Source organism: Nicotiana tabacum, chromosome 15 (genome assembly GCF_000715075.1).
Source record: "Nicotiana tabacum cultivar K326 chromosome 15, ASM71507v2, whole genome shotgun sequence".
NCBI classification, from domain to species: Eukaryota; Viridiplantae; Streptophyta; class Magnoliopsida; order Solanales; family Solanaceae; genus Nicotiana; species Nicotiana tabacum.
The window spans coordinates 129652552-129673601 of record NC_134094.1 but is presented as its reverse complement, the minus strand read 5'-3'; the positions used below and the strand labels follow the sequence as shown (position 1 = coordinate 129673601).

Genomic DNA, 21050 nt, shown 5'->3' with positions numbered 1-21050 from the left:
CAAAGTTTCTTGCACGTGGGTCCACATAATTTGGAGGAATAGGTGCAATCATGTCATAATGCTTTAATTTCTCAAACACACTTGCATAGGACTCTCCTATTGGTGTAAAATTATCTTTCAACCTTTGTTCCCCTCTATACCCCTGGCTCCGTTGTGGGTTATAGGGCATTTGAAAATTTTGTGGAGACTGGTGGAGATTTTGCGGTGCTGGTGCTCGCTTTCTGGGGTGTCTTGGTGGCTGGACAACATACTGAAATGGAGCAATAGAGTATTGTGGGTTCTGAGGTGGATAGTAGTGCTCAGGGGAATCATCGGAAACCTGATGAGGCTGCTCATACCTTCGAGATGTTCTCCTAGGACCTCTTCTCGACCTTATTGTCATCATGGTTTCTTCATCCTTCTCATTCGTGTCACTAAAATTATCAGATTCAATCTTTACAGCCTGAGTTGCAGCTTTGAGAACTGCTTGACTTATAATTTTGCCTGTCTTAAGGCCATTCTCAACCATTTCCCCAATTTTGATTGCTTCCAAGAAGGATTTGCCAACTGCGGACATCATGTTTTGAAAATAATCTGGCTCTTGAGCCTGAAGGAAGACAGTGATTAGCTCGTGGTCATCCATGGGTGGCTTAACTCTAGCTGCTTGCTCTCTCCATTTAATGGCATATTTCCTGAAGCTTTCAGTCGATTTCTTCTTCAAGTTAGAAAGGGAATTGCGGTCTGGGGCGATGTCGATATTGTACTGGAATTGTCTGACGAAGGCCCGGGCCATGTCATCCCAGACATGCCAGTGAGAGGTGTCTTGATCAATAAACCATTCAGAGGCCACCCCTGTCAAGCTTTCCCCAAAATAAGCCATTAGCAATTCTTCATTTCTTCCCGCACCTCTTAGCTGATTGCAATACCTTTTCAAGTGAGCTATGGGGTCGCTGTGTCCATCATACTTTTCAAATTTGGGGATCTTGAAACCAAGTGGCAAACGAACATCGGGGAACATACATAGATCCTTGAAGGCAACACTCTTCTTACCTGCCAACCCTTGCATATTTTTCAACTGCTGTTCTAAGCTTTTCATTCTTTGGGTCATTTCTTCCTGTGCCATCTTACGGGCAGGATTCTCAATCTTTGCAGGAAGATCGAATAGGTACGAGTGGTACTCAGGAGAATGGTATTGTTCTTGTTGGGTAGCAAATTGTGACTCGTGAGTTTTCTTTTGCACCACCGTCGGTTGTGGGATGGTGAAGACGGGTATAACAGTAGTGGTTGTCTGATTGGTTGTCAATGGCACACTTTGGGAGCGCGCAACAGAAGTTTCAGTTGTAGTCATACAGTTAGGAAAAAGACTGAAACCCAGGTGGATAGGATTGATCGGGCAATGAGACCGGAATGGTAGTAGTCGAAATGGATGTGAACTCTGGGAAACCATGAATAGAAAAAGGCGGTCCTTGGCCATTGGCCCATGCTTGACACATTTCAGTCATTTGTTGCTTCAGTACTCTATTTTCCTCAACCACAGTAGACTCATGTAGAACCCTCTGACCCTGAGTCTCTTGAGCACTTGTAACAACTTTGATGCCAGTTGTCAATGGCATTTTTTTCTTGGATATTGTGTTGCCAACTTACCACAAACCGACCACCTCAAACTTTTTCTATGATTCAAAACAAGAGACACGTTAGAATGGACTCAGTCGGTCCTTATTATCATCATCATTTTTATTTTATTTTTTCATTTATTTATTTTTTTTGGTCGATCGAACCTGATGTGGGTTGTCTACGTATCATGTGGGAACATGAATCAGATCGTGCGTAGTTCGAGAGGATCAGAAATAAGGTAAATAAACTAACTCTTTTTGGATTTTGATTTCTTTTCTTTTTAATTTCCGAAAGAAAGACTTATATATAAAAAAAAAGAAAATATTTTTTGGAATTTGATTATTTTTTCTAATTTTTTTCCGATAGGACTTCTATATAAGAAATAAAAATATTTTTTGGCTTTTGATGTTTTTGTTTTTTTTTTGGATTTTTTGGGAGAAAGACTTTCTAAAAAAAAGGTAGAAAATATTTTTTGGATTTTAATTTCATTTGTTTTCTTTTTCTAATGAAAGACTCCTACAAATAATTTTATTTTTTTTTGGTGTAAAATTATTTTTTAATCTTTTATTTGTTTGGGATTTTCTAAAAAAAAAAAGACTCCTAAAAGAAGGAATTAAAGAAAATATTTTTGGATTTTTAAAAATGGGGTCTCAAAGAAAGACTTTCTAAACAAGGAAATAAAGGAAAATATTTTTAGATTTTTTAAAAATTGTGGTCTAAAAGAAAGACTTCCTAAAGAGGAGGTAAAGAAAATATTTTTGGATTTTTTGAAAATTGTGGGCCGGAACCGATGAGGTTTGCCTACGTATCCCACCTCCGGTGAGAATCAGACCCGCGTAGTTCTGTCAGTTTTGACGGAACAAGGGAAACAATGACTTTTGAAAGTATTGGCTTATTTTCTCTCTTTTTTTTCAAAATTTCCGCAGAGTTTCGAAATGTTTCAAATACCTACCTCACTTTTTTTTTCTTGATTTTCTTTCCCTATTCTAGAAGCCGGTCAACATACAAGCTGAAGCAAATGAAAACACAAGTAGCACGTAAAATGCATCAGGATGGTCTTTTAATTTTTGGGTACACCTGTCCTAGACGGACCCAACCCCTGTGTTGAGTCCCTAAGGTCAAATGCACGTGATGCAAACAAACGTTCCTACTAGGGATCCAGCATGAGGCTATGTTATTCTAAGTTTGAATCCTGAAGTGTGTTGTTCTAGACCTGGCTCACCCGAGCGGACAACTCGAGCCGGGGGGGGCAACGTACCGGTAACCAAAAGGCCATCCGGCTTTGTAACTGATCCGATCCTCGTTCTAAATTAGGATATGACATTAACAGAAAAGAAGTCACGCCAGCGTGCACTTCCTAGAAGATTTAGAAGACTCAGAGAGAAGAAGGGTTTTCGTGACAGTTTATATACAGTCCAAACAATATCAAAGCGGTAAAAAGAGGCATTTAGCACATTAGGCTCAAACACGTAAAAAATCAGATAATAAGTAAAAGCCAAGTATAACAGTCATCTAAGCTCGAATTCTGAACTCTGAACCAGAGATTCTGGGTTCGGTCCCCAGCAGAGTCGCCAGAGCTGTCACACCTCCTTTTTCCCGCGGGGACAGGGGATAAGGGAGTTTTTTCAATTAAAGTGACAATATTCGAAATGAGATTATTTATTTGATCAGAGTCGCCACTTGGAATAATTTATGGTGTCCCAAGTCACCGGTTTATTTTAAATTCCAAATCGAGAAAATTTGACTCTATTTATGGTCTGCGAACACAGAAGACCGGGTAAGGAATTCTGTTAACCCGAGAGAAGGTGTGAGGCACTCCCGGATTCCGTGGTTTTAGCACGGTCGCTCAACTATTATTAATTGGCCTAATTATCTGATTTATTACATGTTTGAAGCCTATTGCGCATTTTATCTTTTTGACCGCTTTTAATATTTATGGAATTTATTTGAACAAGTCGCGATGTCGTGCACTCGTTTGTTTTTGTACATATTGCGAATCGCGTCACGTGAAACGCACTCGCGATTTACGACATGCTTATTTTATTGTTGTTTGAAGTTATGGTTGGGTCACATGAAATGCACACCCGAATTGGAATTTACGTATGGTGACCATGCCACGGAAACCGTACCCATGACCACGATGATTCATTATTAATCGCGCTTAAAGAAAACTACGATGTTCATTAATTAATTTCCTAAAGCTAATTTTAGATTATTGTAAGGTCAAGAATTATGAAATTATTTGTGGAAGAATGAAGTAAATTAGTTAACGGAATAAATAGGCCAACATGTACCAATACTCTATAGCCCCAACAGATTAATGACCCAACATACTAAATCCAAATTCCATTATATCAAATCTATTATCATAATTCAGAGAACAAGACAATTAATATTAAGAAAAAAATGAACAAACTAGTCAAATTAACAAGATAAATGTATGTTATCACGCAAGAACGACTTAAACATCCACCAAACTGCTTAATAGATTTCACCAACGATTTTAACCCTCACAACTCAAAGGAATAAACCAACAGAATATTATGAAAATGAACAAGACCAAACAAAGCAACAACTAAAACAATGCTGACACGAAATAGGCATAAGCTAATAAAAAATAAACACCAAACTATAATAAGCAAAAGAAAACAAGCAGAACTAAGGAAATGCCGAAAACGGACCTTTTTATAACTTTCGAAATATCAAAAAAAACATACTTCTCAGCTGGTTTACAAAGAAGATCAAGCCGATAATACCAGACCCGTTAACCAAAGACCATGCCGGAAAACACTCGAATCTCGCGGACGAACTCGAACTCTACTCGACCCAGAGAAAACCGAAACTCAAAGAGCTTTTGTAGGGCAGCGAGCTGAGGCGGGTCTTAGATGCGCTATCGAACTTCGACCTCGACTCTACTATTTTCCCTCGGACAAAAGCAGACTCCACTAAGATAATAAAGGATAACTAAATTTCTGCTATGGTAAATACCAAATAGAAACAGTAGAGGTGTTGAAGTTAAAGCTTTTTCTTTAGGAGATAACTAATAGGCAAAGAGTAAATTTTAGAGAGGAGAAGAGCGGCCGCTTTTTTTCTTGTTTTTATTTTGGGTGAGGTGTGTATTTATCTTTAGGTAGGGAGAAGGGGCTTAGGGTTAAGGGATTGGGCTTGGATTTAGGAAATTGGGTTGGGTCCATGTCTTGTTGGGTTTTAATTTTGGGCTAAGAAGACTAAAATAATGTAATGTATTTATAAAAATCATTCCTAATAAACTACTAAAATAAAATTAAATATTAAAAGTAAAACTATATTTTTATATTTTTAAATGTTATAATAAAGTAAAAATAGAGAAAATAGGCTAAAGTCATGGTAAAATTAAAATACTATAAACATAAATATACTAACTGACCTTAAACTAAAAATAAAAATATTTTTGAGTTTTTTTAAATTGTAATTTGAAGTAAAAATTGATTGAAACTCTATAAAAATTAAAGTTAAGTTAAATAAATATTTTAAACACTAAAATAGCTCAAAAACGTGCCGGATCAAAAATTACGTGCTTACAAGTATGTCTAAATAAACTTTCAATTTTTTTTGTTTATGCAGTTCCTTTGTACGAGTCAGATTATTTTACCATTAAAATAACACATGTTGGTTTAATGAAACTCAATCCTACAAGGCATTATGTTGGGGGCAGAATGAACTTTATTGACTATGTCAATGGGGCTGAACTAAAGTTGTCGATATTCAAATCGATCGCTGAATTATGTGGTTATGGGAATGACTCGATAACTTTTTGGCACAGGCCCAGCAGGCTAGGTGACAAAATGAGGCTAGTTTCAACTGATAAGGAAGCCGCCGTTGTTGCAAAAAATATTCTCAGTGATTGGGTAGTTGACATGTACTTTGAACATTTGGATGCGTATATAGAAATGGGTATTGAGGATGATATCTATGATGGACAAAACAATTCAAGGAATGATAATCATGTTACTGTTGGAGAACATCAAAAAGAAGTTGGAGGTGAAAATTCTTCAAGTAGTGAAGATTTCGAAGATTCAGAAAACGACTTGTCAGATGAAAATGATTTATCAGAAAGAATTAGAAATGAGAAGCGTAGATATGAGGTTAGTGAAGAGCTACAGAGAAAGTTGAATGTTGAAGATGGGGAGTCAAACTGCTGCAACTCTGATGACACAAGGAGCTTACAAAGTGATTCGGATACCGAAAGTTTAAACTTTCCAAAGTTCAACCCCAAAACAGATGGAAAAAATCCAAAATTGGCATTAGAGTTAACCTTTGGAAACAAGAGAGTTCATATATGCTGTAATAACTCATGAAGTTAGTCAAAGGACAATACATAAAATGGCGCAAAAATGACAACACACGAGTGAGAGCAGTTTGTAGACATTCAGGTTGCGAATGGGAGATTATGGCTTCAAGAATGCATAGGGATAGGGCATTTCAGATCAAGACATACAATGATTATCATAGTTGTAAAGGATGGAACCATAGGAACAAAACCATCACTTCTTCCTACATTGCAAGAAGATATCTTGATGACATTAGCAAGCACATGAATTGGAATGTCAAAGGAAATTTAGAGATCATGTGAGTGTGGAGCTAAGAGCTCATGTGACATTACATCAATGTCGAAGAGCTAAGCAAAAGGCGCTGAAACTAATTTATGGAGATCTAAATGCTCATACAAGGTAATGTGGAACTATTGTAATGAAATTGGGAGGACAAATCCAAATACTTCTATCTATATGAAGTTGGTTGAAAATGAGGTTTCTAACAAACCTAATAGATTTCAGAGAATCTATATTTGTTTTGGGGGTTGTAAGGAAGGTTTCAAGAGTGGTTGTAGAAGGATAGTAGGAGTAGATGGTTGTTGGCTTAAGGGTCCAATGTATGGGACTCAGTTGTTGACCGCTATTGGAATTGATCCTAATAATAATTCATGATAAGATTATAGGGGCAAGCATACATGATAAGTGGGTTGTGGACTTGCTAAACAAAATATGCAGTTGTAGGAAATGGGATTTGACAGGAATTCCTTACAAGCATGCCATTGCTGCAATTTGGGCTAAAAAAGATGAGATTAAATTCTATGTTCATGATTGCTACAAGGTGGAAACATATAGAAGGGTCTATGACTTTGCTATTCTACCTATGAATGGTCAACATATGTGGCCTAAGTCAAGCAACGTGCCTCCTTTGACTCCACAATTAGTAAGAACAAGCACAAAAGGAAGAAAGCAAAAACTAAGGAGAAAAGAACCAGATGAAGTAGGAGCGAGTAGAACTAAAATGAAAAGAAAGCAGAATTCCTTGCTTTGTAGCTTATGTCATAATGCTGGCCACAATAAAAGAACATGCAAATTTATTATTCAGCTAGATTCCCAAGTTGATGAGCCTTCATCTTATGCTCCTGCCTCGTCAACTCGTGCAAAGCTTCCAGTATCAATAACTTACAATTGAATTCTGTTTATTAAGTTATTATAATATGAACGAGTAATAGTACCATATATTTTGTTTGCAGGTAAGAAGAGGACATGTGGTGCATAAACATATGCAATGTGCTCAAGAATTTGATAGTTAACATGACTGAAGTTCTAATATTGTTGCTGCTGAAATGTTGATATTTTGTTGCTGAAATGGTGATATTTTGCTGTTGAAATGCTGGAATGAGTACTTTTGCCGCTGAAATGCTGAATTTTTGCTGTTGATATGCTGATTTTTGCTGCTGAAAATGCTGATTTTCGCTGCTGAAATGCTGATCATTTTGCTCTTGAAATGCTGGAATGCTGTATTTTTCCCGCAGAAATACTGATTTTTGTTGCTGAAATGCTGATTTTGCTGCTGAAATGCTGATAGCTTTGCACTTTGAATGCGTTTTTACTGCTGGAATGCTGATTTTTGCTGCTGGAGTGCTGATTGAAGGCTTTTTTACTGCTGAAATGTTGTCGATATTAGTTTTGCTGTTGCGAAGCTTTATTTTTCTTCTGTTAGATACTTTAATTCTGTTGAATCTGTTTCTTTTCTTCCTTTTTTGTCTATGGTGATAGTTAGAATTGATAGTTAGTGGAATTGGAATTGTACAGATATGATCTTCATTTTTGAACCAATGATGTTCAATGAAATCTGAATATTTAGGTGATGCCGACTCTTTTCATTGGTTTTACCTTTCTGTAGCTAGTTTAGCATTACACATTTTATAAAGAACATTCTGTTAGTTTTTTAACTGAAGTTATGACTTTCTGTTAGTGAGACTAAAAGTGCTCAAGATTTGTAAACTTAAAGGACAAATAGTGCTTGGGGTTATATTTTGAGGACAAAGTTAAGCCTACCCCTAATGTTAGGGATAATTTTGACTAAAAACTCAGGAACTTATCACTAAATGTGTTGCAACTTTGCTTATGATTCAGGTAAATACAATTGGTTGCCTCAGTTCTTTTCCTGTGTTCTGTTGACAAGTTTTTTCATACCGTAATTCCAGTACATTTTCCAAGTTTTTATGTTTCTTCTGACTGACTTAGTGGCTTTTGTGAAAAGATCATTGCTCTAGAACGTTCAGAATGGAAATTATCTTGCTTGGATTACCTATCATTTTCTGTCCTTCGCTGGAATTTGGATTTCCATGTTGGGTTGCTTTTGCATGACATAAAATGCTTCTCTCTAGAAGATGCTTCTCGTTCTTTTCAATATTTTTGATTACAGATTTAATCTTTATCAACACTTACCCTTTTACCTCTTGTAAATTCACTATGTAGATAACTAACCTTATTCATGGTTAAACTCTCTGATCAATACAAAGTCAATTTGATATCCCTCTTCCCATTGTTCTTTTAGAAGGGGAGTCTTGGCATAACTGGTAAAGTTGTTGACATGTGACCAGGAGGTCACAGGTTCAAACTGTGGAAACAGCCTCTTGCAGAAATGCAGGGTAACACTGCGTACAATAGACCCGTGATTTGGCCCTACCCCGGACCCTACGCACAGCGAGAGCTTAGTGCACCGGGCTGCCCTTTATTTCCATTGTTCTTTAATGGAGCTGTTATGTACTTTTTTCCCTCATAATGGAGGTTAGTCTTCACTTGATCTGCTTGTTCACTACAATAACAAGTTCCATAGTGGCCTGGCTGAATCAGTAGCTACAACTACCAATTGTCTTGGAAGTTTAAAGAAGGCATGAAATGATGAGATTTTCAATTTTTTCTTAAAATTCAGCTGCTTGTCCATTTCCTTCTATATGGGTTTCCAAATAAAATATGCACTCTTGACATGGAAGTTTGAACTGTGTAATACAATACCCTCAGCACCATTTGATGTGAATTCATGTGATGCTTTTAGCATCACAATCTAAAGACAAAAGAATACTAATCCGGTTTTCTAAAAACAACGTGCTGGTTTTATGGTTTATTTTTATGAAAATTCTTTTGAAACAAATTTGGTTTGGGATACATTATAGAACAATTTAGAAAAAGATTTATCTGGAGAAATTTGTGGTTAGATTTTGTGAAAACTTAAGTTATTGTTATCTGGAAACATTTTGATTTAAATCCTAAAATTTGAATTTTTTACATGTGAACTTCTAGCATAACATGCTGAAAATTCATAATGTACTGGAGCTCCAACATAATATGCTGGAAGGCCATACACATGCACTCCAATCTCCAGTATATTATGCTGGAACTTTCCGTATGCTGGAGTTCCAACATAATATGCTGGAAGTTCATACACAAGTGCTCCAATCTCCGGTATATTATGCTGGAACTTTCCGTGTTGCAGCAAAATAGTGGCTACTTTTCAATGACTTTGCAAACACTCGCTATTTTTCAATTACCAGTCCGAAAACTGGCTAGTCCGTGCTACTTTGACAAAATTACTACTCACAAACAGAGACTAAAGACAATATTCATTCCAACTCTGAAAGCCAACATCTCATCCACCCAAAGAAAAGTAGAAAATTCACCAACATTAAAGGTTGGTTCCGAAACAACACCAACTCTTAGTGTACTTAACATAAGACAAGCAATAGGATGTGCAAAATACATAGCAAGGAAAACTCATTCTGGAAATAGTAGTGCTTTTAAGACCTAATGGATCTTAAAATTTATCTACCTATATGAATCTTGGCGCTTTGGTTTGCTTTGAACAACAGCCTCAATCTTCTCCATCACAGCAGGTGTTAACATTGGAATGACATTGATAGCTTTCATGTTCTCTTCAATCTGGCATCAATGAATATTTAATGATTAATATGAAGAAGCAATCTATAACAAACAACTACGCTTTAATCCCAAGCAAGTTGTGGTCAGCTATCTCGCCCATTTAAGCCCTCTTGGCAATATTATAAAAACTTAGTTTCTCTAGCACAATGAAGAAGAAATTAGTAGAAGGAAATTGATTGTAATCAGAGATTAGTAAGCTGATCATAATCCAGGGAGAGATGTCACCAACTTCGGATACTACCTTAAAGCACATACAGAGGTTACAAATTAAGAATTCTTCCTCTGCCAGCATATGATACAAAGTTAAGATTATGTTAATCAAAGTATTAGAAGTAGGCCTGGCAAGTGGGCCGGTCCAGGCCCGGGACCAGCCCAGGACCGCGGGCCAAACGGCTAAACGGGCCAGGACCGTTTGGTCCGGTTTTAGCGGGCCTGGTCCGGTCTCGTGGGCCGGTCCTATGATTGGGCCCGTCAGGCCCCGGGACCGTTTGGCCCGCCAGGGCCCGGGATCGGACCGGCCCCTTAGCGGGCCCAACGGCTATTTTTTTTTAAAAAAACGTTGGACTGTCAAAAATAGTAGCCATTTAACCCCTCAACTTTGTTTTAATCCCAAACTTTTTATAATTACACTTTTTCTCTATTTTCAACTATAAATACCCCATCATTATTTCATTTTTTCTTACAAAATCATCAATCTATCACAATCTCTCTAATTTACTTCTACTATTGCTTACTTTATTGTTACAATTTGTGAAACAATTGTGTAGTTGGTGAATTGAAGTCTTCAACAATAATCAATTTCCAACAAGTTGTTCGTCAATTCGGTAAACTCGTTCCAACTCTTAAGTTTTAATATTATAATTTTGTTTGTTTTATTTACTTTGCTTGATTAATTAAGATGGCTTATTCCTTAAAAAATATGTTTAGTAAAAATAAGGGAAAATCGAAGAGTGGTGAATCTAGTGGCCAATATGTTCCTCCTCCACTTCCCCCAGCTCCTCGACCCAAACATGTTACCCGTCCTACACCTCCTATTCTTGATAACGATAATAGTTTATTACAATTTACCGATAGTCAATTTTTCCATAATATAGCACCCGGTGAACAATTAAACCATGAATATATGAATGCTCTTTATGGTAATCCAACTATTGATGAAAATGATGATGAAGAAATAGATTTTGATGAAACGCAACCGGATGATGATACACCCACTAGTCCTGCTCCTGAAGTTAACCCAACTAATAATAATCTAGATGATCCCCCATCTGACCCTCCTATTAGTGCCCCTACTTTTTCTAGACAACCTCCTAAACGGGCAGAAACATCTCTTGTTTGGCAATTTTTTACTCAACTAAGAGAAAAAATAGGGCTAAGTGTAAAACTTGTGGCAAAGAGTTAGTTTTTCAATATGTTGGAAGTCGGGGGGGGCAGGGGAGTTTGACTAGAAACATATTGCTACACCCTCAAGATAAAACTATTTATAATGCTTATCAAGTTGCATTAGATCATGCTAGACCAAATGTTCCAACTCCTTCTTCTTCTAGTTCTCAATCATCTAAAAGAACTGCGGGAGTAAGAGCACTTAGTGCTTGGGCAGGGTTCAGGGGTTCTCAAGGTTCTAGTACTAGTGATTTTTCACAACTAAATGAGCTTGAAGTTTATTTGTCACAGGGAATTGAGGAAGTGAATCCCGACGGCTCCTTTAATATTTTGGAATGGTGGAAGGACAAAGAAAAACACTTTCCGATTCTTTCAAGGATGGCCCTAGATATTTTAACTATTCAAGCTTCAACAGTGGCATTAGAGAGCGCTTTCAGTCAAGCAAGACTTCAACTCGGTGATTATAGAGCGTCTATGAGGGAGAGCTTGGAAAAACCAGTACTTTTCAGAGATTGGATCCGTTCGGAAAGAAGAAATTTTGGACTTGCTGAATCACAACCAGAGGTAGACGAAGCTTATGAAGAAATGCTAGCTGAACTTGCGGAGGATGATGCTTCGCCTGGAAGCGATGATGAGCAAGCTTCATTTCCGCCACCACCAACGGAAATTCCTCCGGACCTTGAAGGATTTATAAAATTTGTAAGAGATACCATGTAAATTAATATGTAACTTGTATTTTAGCACATCTTGATTAGTTTCTTTTTCTTCTCAATGGTGGTATTAGCACCTTGTTGTGCTCATTCCATAGGGGGAGGAAGACTAAGAAAGATATTGCCATGATTTTTAATGCTATAATAAAAATATAACGCATTGATTTGAATATCTCTTTACAATATTTTTGTTCTTTTATATCTTAAGCTATACATATAGTATAATATAGTATAGTATATATATATATATATATATATATATATAAGCTTATATTTATACTATACTATAGTCTATACTATATATACATCTCATAAGATATATAAACTATATTCGATATATTATATATACATCTTAAGATATACTATATATACTATACTATATATACTAAGATATACTATATATACTATACTATATATACATCTTAAGATATACTATATATACATCTTAAGATATACTATATATACATAGTATACTAGATATATATAGTAGATATACATGTATATATAGTATATCTTAAGATGTATATATAGTATATAAATCGAATATAGCTTATATATAGTAAGATGTATATATATATTATAGTATAGTATAGTATACATATAAGCTTATATAACAAGTTGTTTAGAAGAGAGTTTATCAAACCATCCATAATCATAGATTGTTTTAATAGGGACTTTAGGAATAGTCCATTTGTTTAACAAATCAAGGTTTTGAGGTATATCTACCTCTTCCAATCTAGTATTTTTCATACTAGTTTCTCCTAAATCCATATTTCAGAAACATATCTATGTCGAATATTTCATATCTATCTTATATATACCATGAAAGTACCTAGGCTCTGATACCATTTAACAGGATCAAGTGGCGGGCGGTAATCCGCCATGCCTTCTCAATTAAATTAAAACAGAAATCACCGTTTGACCGGGAACTGGACTTGTTTCACACCTCACATCTGGCTTTTATATGCCTGGAAGGTTTCCACCAGTTAAAGATTTCTATTTTAACATATTTGAGAATTCTTAATCTAGCTAATTCAGTACCCTTATATTTAAAGACTGGCGGTAATCCGCACAATCAGTAAGGATAAGAATTGAAATATACTTGAATTTTATATATAGTTTAATGACTGTATGGAAGGTTAAAAACATTTACTCAAGTAAGGGGTCTGTCATAATATAATACATACTTTTATTGAGCCCATGTGTCTAGCAGTTCTAACCGTGAAAGAAGATGCCCTTTTAACTCCTTTATCGGGCTGAGGTTCACGGCTGGCTAGACGGAGCCACTAAGGCAAAGCCAATAAGAGTAGTGTTATATCAGACTGTACCAACCATCTTGACACCAAGTCAAAACTCTATATATAAAACTCATTTATATTTTAATAGATGTCGTCGCTTTCATAGTGTATATAGGAGAGAAGTTAGATACTCAACATAGATATGAAGTCTCTTAGCCGGACATCGTCACGGCCAGAGAGGAGAGACTAGAAGAAAATCTAAACTAAGAAAGACAGAAGTATGTACCTTGTGGCCAAGAAGCAAGGCCCTGAAGATGAAGAACTGAAAACTTTTATTTATTTGTTCTTCTATTACAATCTACAAACTTCAAACTAACTCTTTACTTACACTTAGAGAGAGAGAGAGAGAGAGGGAGTCTTGACGTCTGCCTCCTAAGAATGAACGAATGATTTCTATAAATAGAAAAGGAATCTATGAACAGTAAAAGTGGGTCCCTGTAACAGTGTATTTACTGTTGATGAACAGTGTATCTACTGTTCGAGTGGGTCCGGCGGCTTCACTATGCTGTAGGTCCGGCAGCTTCACTGTTTGAGTGGGGTCCAGCTGTTTCACTGTGCTGGTTTCTTTTCCGCTTTTTTCAATTTGCGGATGAATTCTTCTGTATCATGTAAGTCTTCTTCAGATAATATCCTTTCTGCTTCAATGGGCTGAGAATCTTCAGCAATATCATCGTTGCTTGTTTCACTTTGCATTGACGTATCTGACTTTTCATATTGATTAATGGAAGACAGTAAATTTCTTTTAACCTCTTCCAAGTAACTGTTAATCATCTCTGTTTTATCTCCTTCTTGAAAGGAGATCCTTCTGGCAATATGCCTCACTGAACTGTCATCAATTACCTCTTTCTGAGGTTTACTGGAATATTCTTGGATCTTCATCTCGATTGAATCCAAGAGCTCTTGACCATATAAGGTCTTTGTTTTGGGATCCTTCTTCATTAACTTGTCCCAAAAATTGTTGTAAAAAGTCCTATATAAGCAGGGGACTTGTTCTTCAGTGAATCCGACTTCTGGATTCTATTTGTGTATCCAAGGGATAGAAAATTCCAGAAAGAAATATATTTGGTTAATTTTTTCTGGGTAGCAGATATGATCTACGTGGTATAAATCGTTAATAAAAGGAGAAATTTTTATCCATTCTTTGTATAACATGAGAAATGGATCTGGTAAAATCTTTATTGTTGGACCGTGGTATGACCACCAGTTTAGAAACCAATTAGGAACAGTTGTTGCAAATATCTTTGCACATACTTTTATAAACCAAGTATGTTTGTGTCTATCATTATTGTAGTATAATACTTTATCAAAAGCTTGGATATAATCCCAATAAGTAAAATTTATTTTATTTTTGTTAAGGCTTATCTGCCTTTCCTTCATTGTGGATATACCCCAGTCTTCAACAGATATAATCTGTTTAATTATAATCTTCGAGAAGTTATAAACGTTCTCGTCTGTGCTATACCCAGAAAAGTGCTGAAAATCTGCACTTCCAGTACTGGTCAGTATCGTTTCATAGTAGGAACGGGTTTTGTATGACTCACCCGGATAATATAACCCATTTATCAAATACCTTTGGAATATCTTCCATGGTTCTTCTTTTCTCTGAATGTCAGAATTTTCTAAGAGAAATATCATTTCTCTTTTTGGCACTTTCTCGTATGACTTGATATCATCATTGTCATCTTTAGTAATGGAAGCAAAAGTATTACTTTGCTTAACAGAAGTATCTTTCTGTTTTTGAGCAGTCAAATATGCCTGCAAATGTGCGTATAACGGACTATCTTCCGGAATATCTTCCAGATGGACGGATGGTCCAATCGATGATTCTTCTCTGAGAGATATCCTCTCATTGACTAAACTCCTTCTTCCCATTTGTATAACTGGGGAGTTTGATGAGGATCCGTATGACGATAAGATGTATATATAGTATATCTTAAGATGTATACTATAGAATATGACTTATATACTATGTATATATAGTGTAGTGTGTGTGTGTGTGTGTGTGTGTATATATATATATATATATATATATATCTTAAGATGTATATATAGTATATAAATCGAATATAGCTTATATATCTTAAGATGTATATATAGTATAGTATAGTATATATATATAAGCTTATATATATATATGTATATATACTATAGTATATCGAATATACTATGTATATATATACATAGTTTATAAGTCATATTCGATAGTATACATCTTAAGATATACTATATATACATCTTACTATATATATATATATATATATATATAGAGATATATATATAGAGCTTATATATCTTAAGATGTATATATATCTTAAGATCTACTATACTATACTATATATATATATATATAGTATATCTTAAGATGTATATATAGTATATTTTAAGATGTATACTATGTATATATAATATAGTATATATATATTTTAAGATGTATATATAGTATATAAATCGAATATAGCTTATATATCTTTATTACTATTTTTTTCTCTAACTTCTATAAAAAAAAAATTAAAAATAGAAAGTTTCTGTTGGGCCCGTTTAGGCCCGTTTAGGCCCGGGACCGGCCCACTTAACCCGGGCCCGTTAGTTCGTGGTCCCGGTCCCGAGCCGGTTCGGGCAATAAGCCCGCGAAGCCCAGGACCGTTTAGGACCGGACCGCATAGGACCGGCCCACTTAGGACCGGGCCCGGCCCACTTGCCACCCCTAATTAGAAGAGAACTATTCGAAGAGAAGATTGTATCGTTTTCTCCGTGGATGTCTCTAGAAATTATGTTAATCATTAGAGATTAAGAGTAAAAACAAATCAATAAGAGAACTTATTTCAGAAAGCAAAGTAAGAGGACTTCCTTTTCTCCCTTTTAACTTGTTTTGGAGAGGGGGCATCAGGCCTGAATTCAGTTAATAAATATATACTAGAAAGTAGAAGCTATAAATTATGTTCAGAAAGGTTTAACAGACCAACATGATTAACTAAAAAGAAAGACAAACATGCAATAATTGGAAACTTTTGGTTAAAAACTATAAATATAAATGCAATACGCGGCATACAATAAATACTCTATATCATGCCATGTTCAAAATGCATGCTAAAAAGAATACAATTTTAAAAAAAAAAAACTGTTCGAGATTGATATCAATACTTGAACTGAGTGCTAACAAAATTCAGGCCAAGACTAAAGAAAAAGAATCATTGTCTGAAAGGGAAAGCTCGGGGATAGCATAAATGGAAAACTAACGGACCTGATACTCTTTGGTGGCACCAGTAATAACGGATGAGACATTAGGATTTGCAGCACACCAGGCAATTGCCAGTTGCGGTAGAGGTACACCTAGTGACTCAGCAATTGGTTTCAATCCATCTACTTTCCTCAACACATCATCCACCAAAGATCTGTTGGCGAGATTCTGCAATGCATAAAATTTCTAGTCAAGTTTCTTGAATAGGAGTAGTTTAAAAGGCGAGTGACAATTGATAAAGAAAATGTTTACATAAATAACAAAGTATGCACATGCATACACATCAATACATGAAGTTTGGATATGTCCACAGAAGCATATATCTGATCTTATTTACAAGGAAAACTTTCACTTTCCACTATTGGACCTGTGGTTCCTCTATTTGGAATGCAACTCAAAAAATATTGAACCTCTTCTTACAAACACAACTCATGTCTAAGGGAAGCAAAAATTCCTTTTGGCACACATAAACCGTCCATTTTCATAATTGAAGATGCTGGTTAACAACCACAAGAACTAATTGCTTGATAGATCCTCGGATCATCTTAAATTTGGAGAACTTTAACTCTTTAACACCATCTTATTCATGGCAAGTAGTAGAACATGTTCATAATGTTCATAGAGGTGCATAAAAAAAAAAGGAATTATTACGATGCTAAGCTTGGTCTAATATTCGTACTAGCATCACTCTTCCTTAACTATATTTTTTCGCTGTCATTACATGTTAGTGATTAAAAACTGCAACTTATTTTTTTGAAAAGTAAACAAAGTGTTAATGAATTAGCACCTATGTGGGTGCCGAAATGTACAATGTGTGAGATTAAAAAAGATTTAAGTCCTACTGTTCCTGTAGAGTGTCGAGGAACTCAAAAAGACTATCAAGGTTGTACACGTTTTAAGTTAGTTCAAAAGGCAAATAAGTAGAAACATTTGTATTTGAGTGTATGTGAAGCTACTGTCATCCCTTTAAAACGACTTTTGTTTCTTTCCATATTAGTTATTACCCATAGGATGTACGCTGGTATAGTGTGTTAGACAGCATTAGAAGTATTCTCAAAAAACAATTCTTCATCTTTATCCCCATCCAGCTAATAATAATAGCAACCGTTAGCTGTCCATACATGCTCCAATTAACATCAGAGAGGCAAAAAAATAGTTGTGATAATTGAGTAACCACTGGTCAGTGCAAAGAGAGGTGATTAATATCTTCTGAGTTGCTGGAGCAAAGATTTTTTTTATAATAGTTGCTGGATCAAAGATTAAATCTGTAGCACAAGCAAAGCCTCTTCTAAGCAGATTCGAATAAGTCGGGCAACCATTATTCACTTAGCTCTCCAGTCATGGTTGATTTACATTAAACTTTAATAATTCTTGCAAATCTCCTCTCTTTCTCAAAAAAAAAAAAAAAAAAGGAAATTTAGTTCCCTTCGAAAACTTTCACCAATTATTGGAGTTACTCTTTATGAAGTTCTCTCCTCTTACGATTAAGGGGATTTCAACTTGCTGAGACCCAAACTCTTTTTTTTTTTTTGAGATGGTAATATATGGTATATTATTTAGGTTGGACTGAAACCATATTTACAAGTGAGTAGCCAAAAGAAAAAAACTTGGACCTCAGGCCTATTGAGACCCAAACTCTTTAATCAACTTTTGCAACTTGAGCTTCCTTTAAGTCTGACTACTCAACCAACTGCTCATAGAAATTTCTGCTTTAGTTATTTAGGAAGCTATGATCTAGGAACTACTGATGACCATCAGTACATATAAGAACATTAACTTAAAAGCCAATTAGAGTGGCAGCATACAGTTTCAATAAACAGGATTTTCTTGTAAAACTTTGAGGGTTTTACCTTGTAATTTTCCAGTGCAAATCGACTGTCGGCTGGAATGTTCCCTGCATTGTATTTTCCAGTCAGAACGCCTGAAGCAAGAGGACTCCATGTGGTAAGACCAATGCCGTAGTTGCTATACAGAGGGAGGTACTCAGATTCAACCTGCAACAATTCAATGAGGTCCATATTGTTAGACAAAAGACACATGACAAATTGTAAATACAGAGAACGACATTTTTGCAAAGTTAACATTGGAGCTACAGGCGGAGGCCAAATGCAATGAAATCTGACAATTCAGGTAGTGATCAGCATAAAAATGGCAAGCAACTAAGATTCTGGCAGCCAAATCACTCCAACAAAAGCAGCATAAATCAAAATCAGATCCTGATGAAGCATGAATGGACAACATCCTATAGCATACTTAGACAAGACGTTCACAGAAGTTTCTACAGCCAACAACATATTTTCTCTTCTCATACAACAAAGGGCAACGGATTTTGGCCATGTACAAATAGCAACATTCGACTTGCAACACCCTGAAAATCCTACACTGAAGCTGTCATGACAGGCGTGCAGCTGTAAAAGAATGCAGTTTTGCAATAAAATATTTGACTGTAGAGAGACCTAGATGATACAACAGCAACAACTAATACTATGCTCAGTACCAAACGAGTTGGGGTCACGGACCGTATTTCTTCATTAAAACTCAACTCAGGCCACTATTATACAAAATAAATTAAAAAGTAGTAGAAGTTGTCTATATTTTTTACAGGTATACAAATCTCTGCTAGGGTTAAAAGAATCCTAGAAAGAAAAGATGGACTGAACCAAAAGACTCCTACAAAGCACAAAACTTAAAGTAAACGTACTAACATGACTAAAGACAACCCTCAACTAATTAGTATAGCCTATATAGAAATATCTATTATTTTACCTCAAACACCCAGTCGTGTATTATCACCATTAACCCACTCCTTCCATATTGCCTATATAGAAAACAAATCTCTTATTTTACCTCAAATACCCTGCCATGGATTATCACCATTAAGCCACTCCTTCCATATTTCACATTTCACTTGTCTGACTATCTTATATTGATTTCTGAACTCACTGACTCTAGATCCTAAATTCACATATGACAAAAAGAAATACTCCCTCTGTCCCAATTAATGTGACACTCATTTCTTTTTAATTAATCCCATAAAGAATGTCACATTTCCTTATTTAGAAATAATTTATCTTTAGAATTCCTACTTTTCCCTTAATAAATTGATTTACAATGACACAAATATCAATGATTTGTTTTAGATCACAAGTTTTAAATATATTTCTTTCTTTCTTGAACTTCATGCCAAAACAATCCAAACTCAATTTTTCTGGCTCGAACTTATGTATACATATGAAAACACATAAGATCACATTTATTCTGAACTCAGTGACTCTACACATAAGATCACATTTATTTTGAACTCACAGACTCTACACATAAGATCACATTTATTCTGAACTCGCTGACTCTACACATAAGATCACATTTATTCTGAACTCAGTGACTCTACACATAAGATCACATTAATTCTGAACTCATAGACTCTACACATAAGATCACATTTATTCTAAACTGACTGAATCTTGAATTCGCATTTGACAAAAGGAAATACCAAAATTAGAGTCAAAAGATAATACCTTGTGCCTAGACAACAAGTTGTATTCAGGCTGTTCAACAATAGGACCCACAAGATCCAATCTTTGAGCAACACCCCAAGCTTCAGTAATCTGTTGAGCTGACCATTCACTTGTTCCCCAATAAAAAGCCCAACCTTTATCAATCACATAATTCATAGCCCTAACAGTTTCTTCAATAGGTGTACTAGCATCAGGCCTATGACAATAAATCAAATCCACATAATCCATATCCAGTCTTTTCAAACTAGCTTTCGTCCCCTCGATTATATGTTTTCTCGATAAACCCTTATCATTCGGACCCGATCCGCCCCAGAAAATCTTAGTAGATATAACAATATCTGATCTTTTCCAACCCAATTCACGAATTGCTTGCCCCATTATTTCTTCTGCTCTTCCATTAGCGTAAACCTCGGCATTGTCGAAGAAATTGACACCGTGGTCACGACATTTTTGTAAGAGGGATTTAGCTTCTTTGACGTCGAGTTGATTGCCGAAAGTGACCCATGCTCCGTATGAAAGTTGGGATACTTTTAGGCCTGATCTGCCTAAATTCTTGTACTGCATTTGCATTTTTTTCGTTTTTTGGGGAGGCAGATCAAGAAGAAAGAAAAGGAAATGAAGATTTGCTGTTTTAGGAGGAAGAAACAGAAGGAGATAGAAGTCAAAGAACAACGAGAATTTGGGAAGGAGTTGAAGTGTTGGAAATGGCTTATATTGTAGTAGTAGCTTAGCTGTATACACTCGGCAGAAATTAGAGGGATTTGTTGAGTGTGATGGGATCTACTGCGCTAAGCAGTGACCTTTCCTGTGATGTGATGCACTTTTCATAATTACTCAGTGTGACTTGTCATTTTATCTAACACATATTTTTTTGAATGATGTACTTTAATTTAATTTTAATTTTTTCTCCATAATTTATGTACGTAATCATAAAAATATTTTTGACTATTTTTTTTATTATACTTCATCCCTCCCATTTAACTATGTCTTTTAATTGTTTCTATCGATTAAAAAAAAGATCTAATACAACAAAAAGAAGATTGTATTTGTACATTATTTACCCGTAAAATGGTACG

The 21050-nt window shown here is 35.6% G+C and overlaps 2 protein-coding genes across 5 annotated transcripts in view; one reads left to right on the top strand and one right to left on the bottom strand.

Annotated features, from left to right (window-relative positions):
- The window catches only part of LOC107784961 (protein ALWAYS EARLY 3-like), a 46443-nt gene extending 38690 nt beyond the window's left edge, over nt 1-7753 (top strand). For 2 of the 4 annotated variants that reach the window (XM_075231280.1, XM_075231281.1), the window contains exon 8: nt 7136-7753. Coding sequence is in view for 1 of the 4 variants with exons in the window: in XM_075231278.1 (XP_075087379.1) it covers nt 5396-5930 (535 nt within the window). In the remaining 3 variants the exon portion in view is untranslated. The other 2 variants (XM_075231282.1, XM_075231278.1) reach the window with 2 other exon arrangements.
- Nucleotides 7754-9494: 1741 nt separating this feature from the next.
- On the bottom strand, nt 9495-20775 carry LOC107800680 (putative voltage-gated potassium channel subunit beta). Its single transcript, XM_075231277.1, has 4 exons — nt 19975-20775; nt 18307-18450; nt 16460-16624; nt 9495-9827 (listed from the first exon to the last, which is right to left on the bottom strand). Exons 1-4 carry the CDS (start codon nt 20542-20544, stop codon nt 9714-9716), a joined length of 993 nt encoding a protein of 330 aa, XP_075087378.1. The 5' UTR covers nt 20545-20775; the 3' UTR covers nt 9495-9713.
- Nucleotides 20776-21050: the final 275 nt, after the last annotated feature.

Bases quoted from the DNA above. Each gene is read 5' to 3' on its own strand.
- LOC107800680 (XM_075231277.1), bottom strand. From the start codon at position 20,544: ATGCAAATGCAGTACAAGAATTTAGGCAGATCAGGCCTAAAAGTATCC. The intron at 16,625-18,306 runs GTAAAACCCTCA...TATGCATTGCAG, and splicing joins TTGCACTGGAAAATTACAAG to AATCTCGCCAACAGATCTTT. The intron at 9,828-16,459 runs GTCCGTTAGTTT...CATTGATGCCAG, and splicing joins GTGCCACCAAAGAGTATCAG to ATTGAAGAGAACATGAAAGC.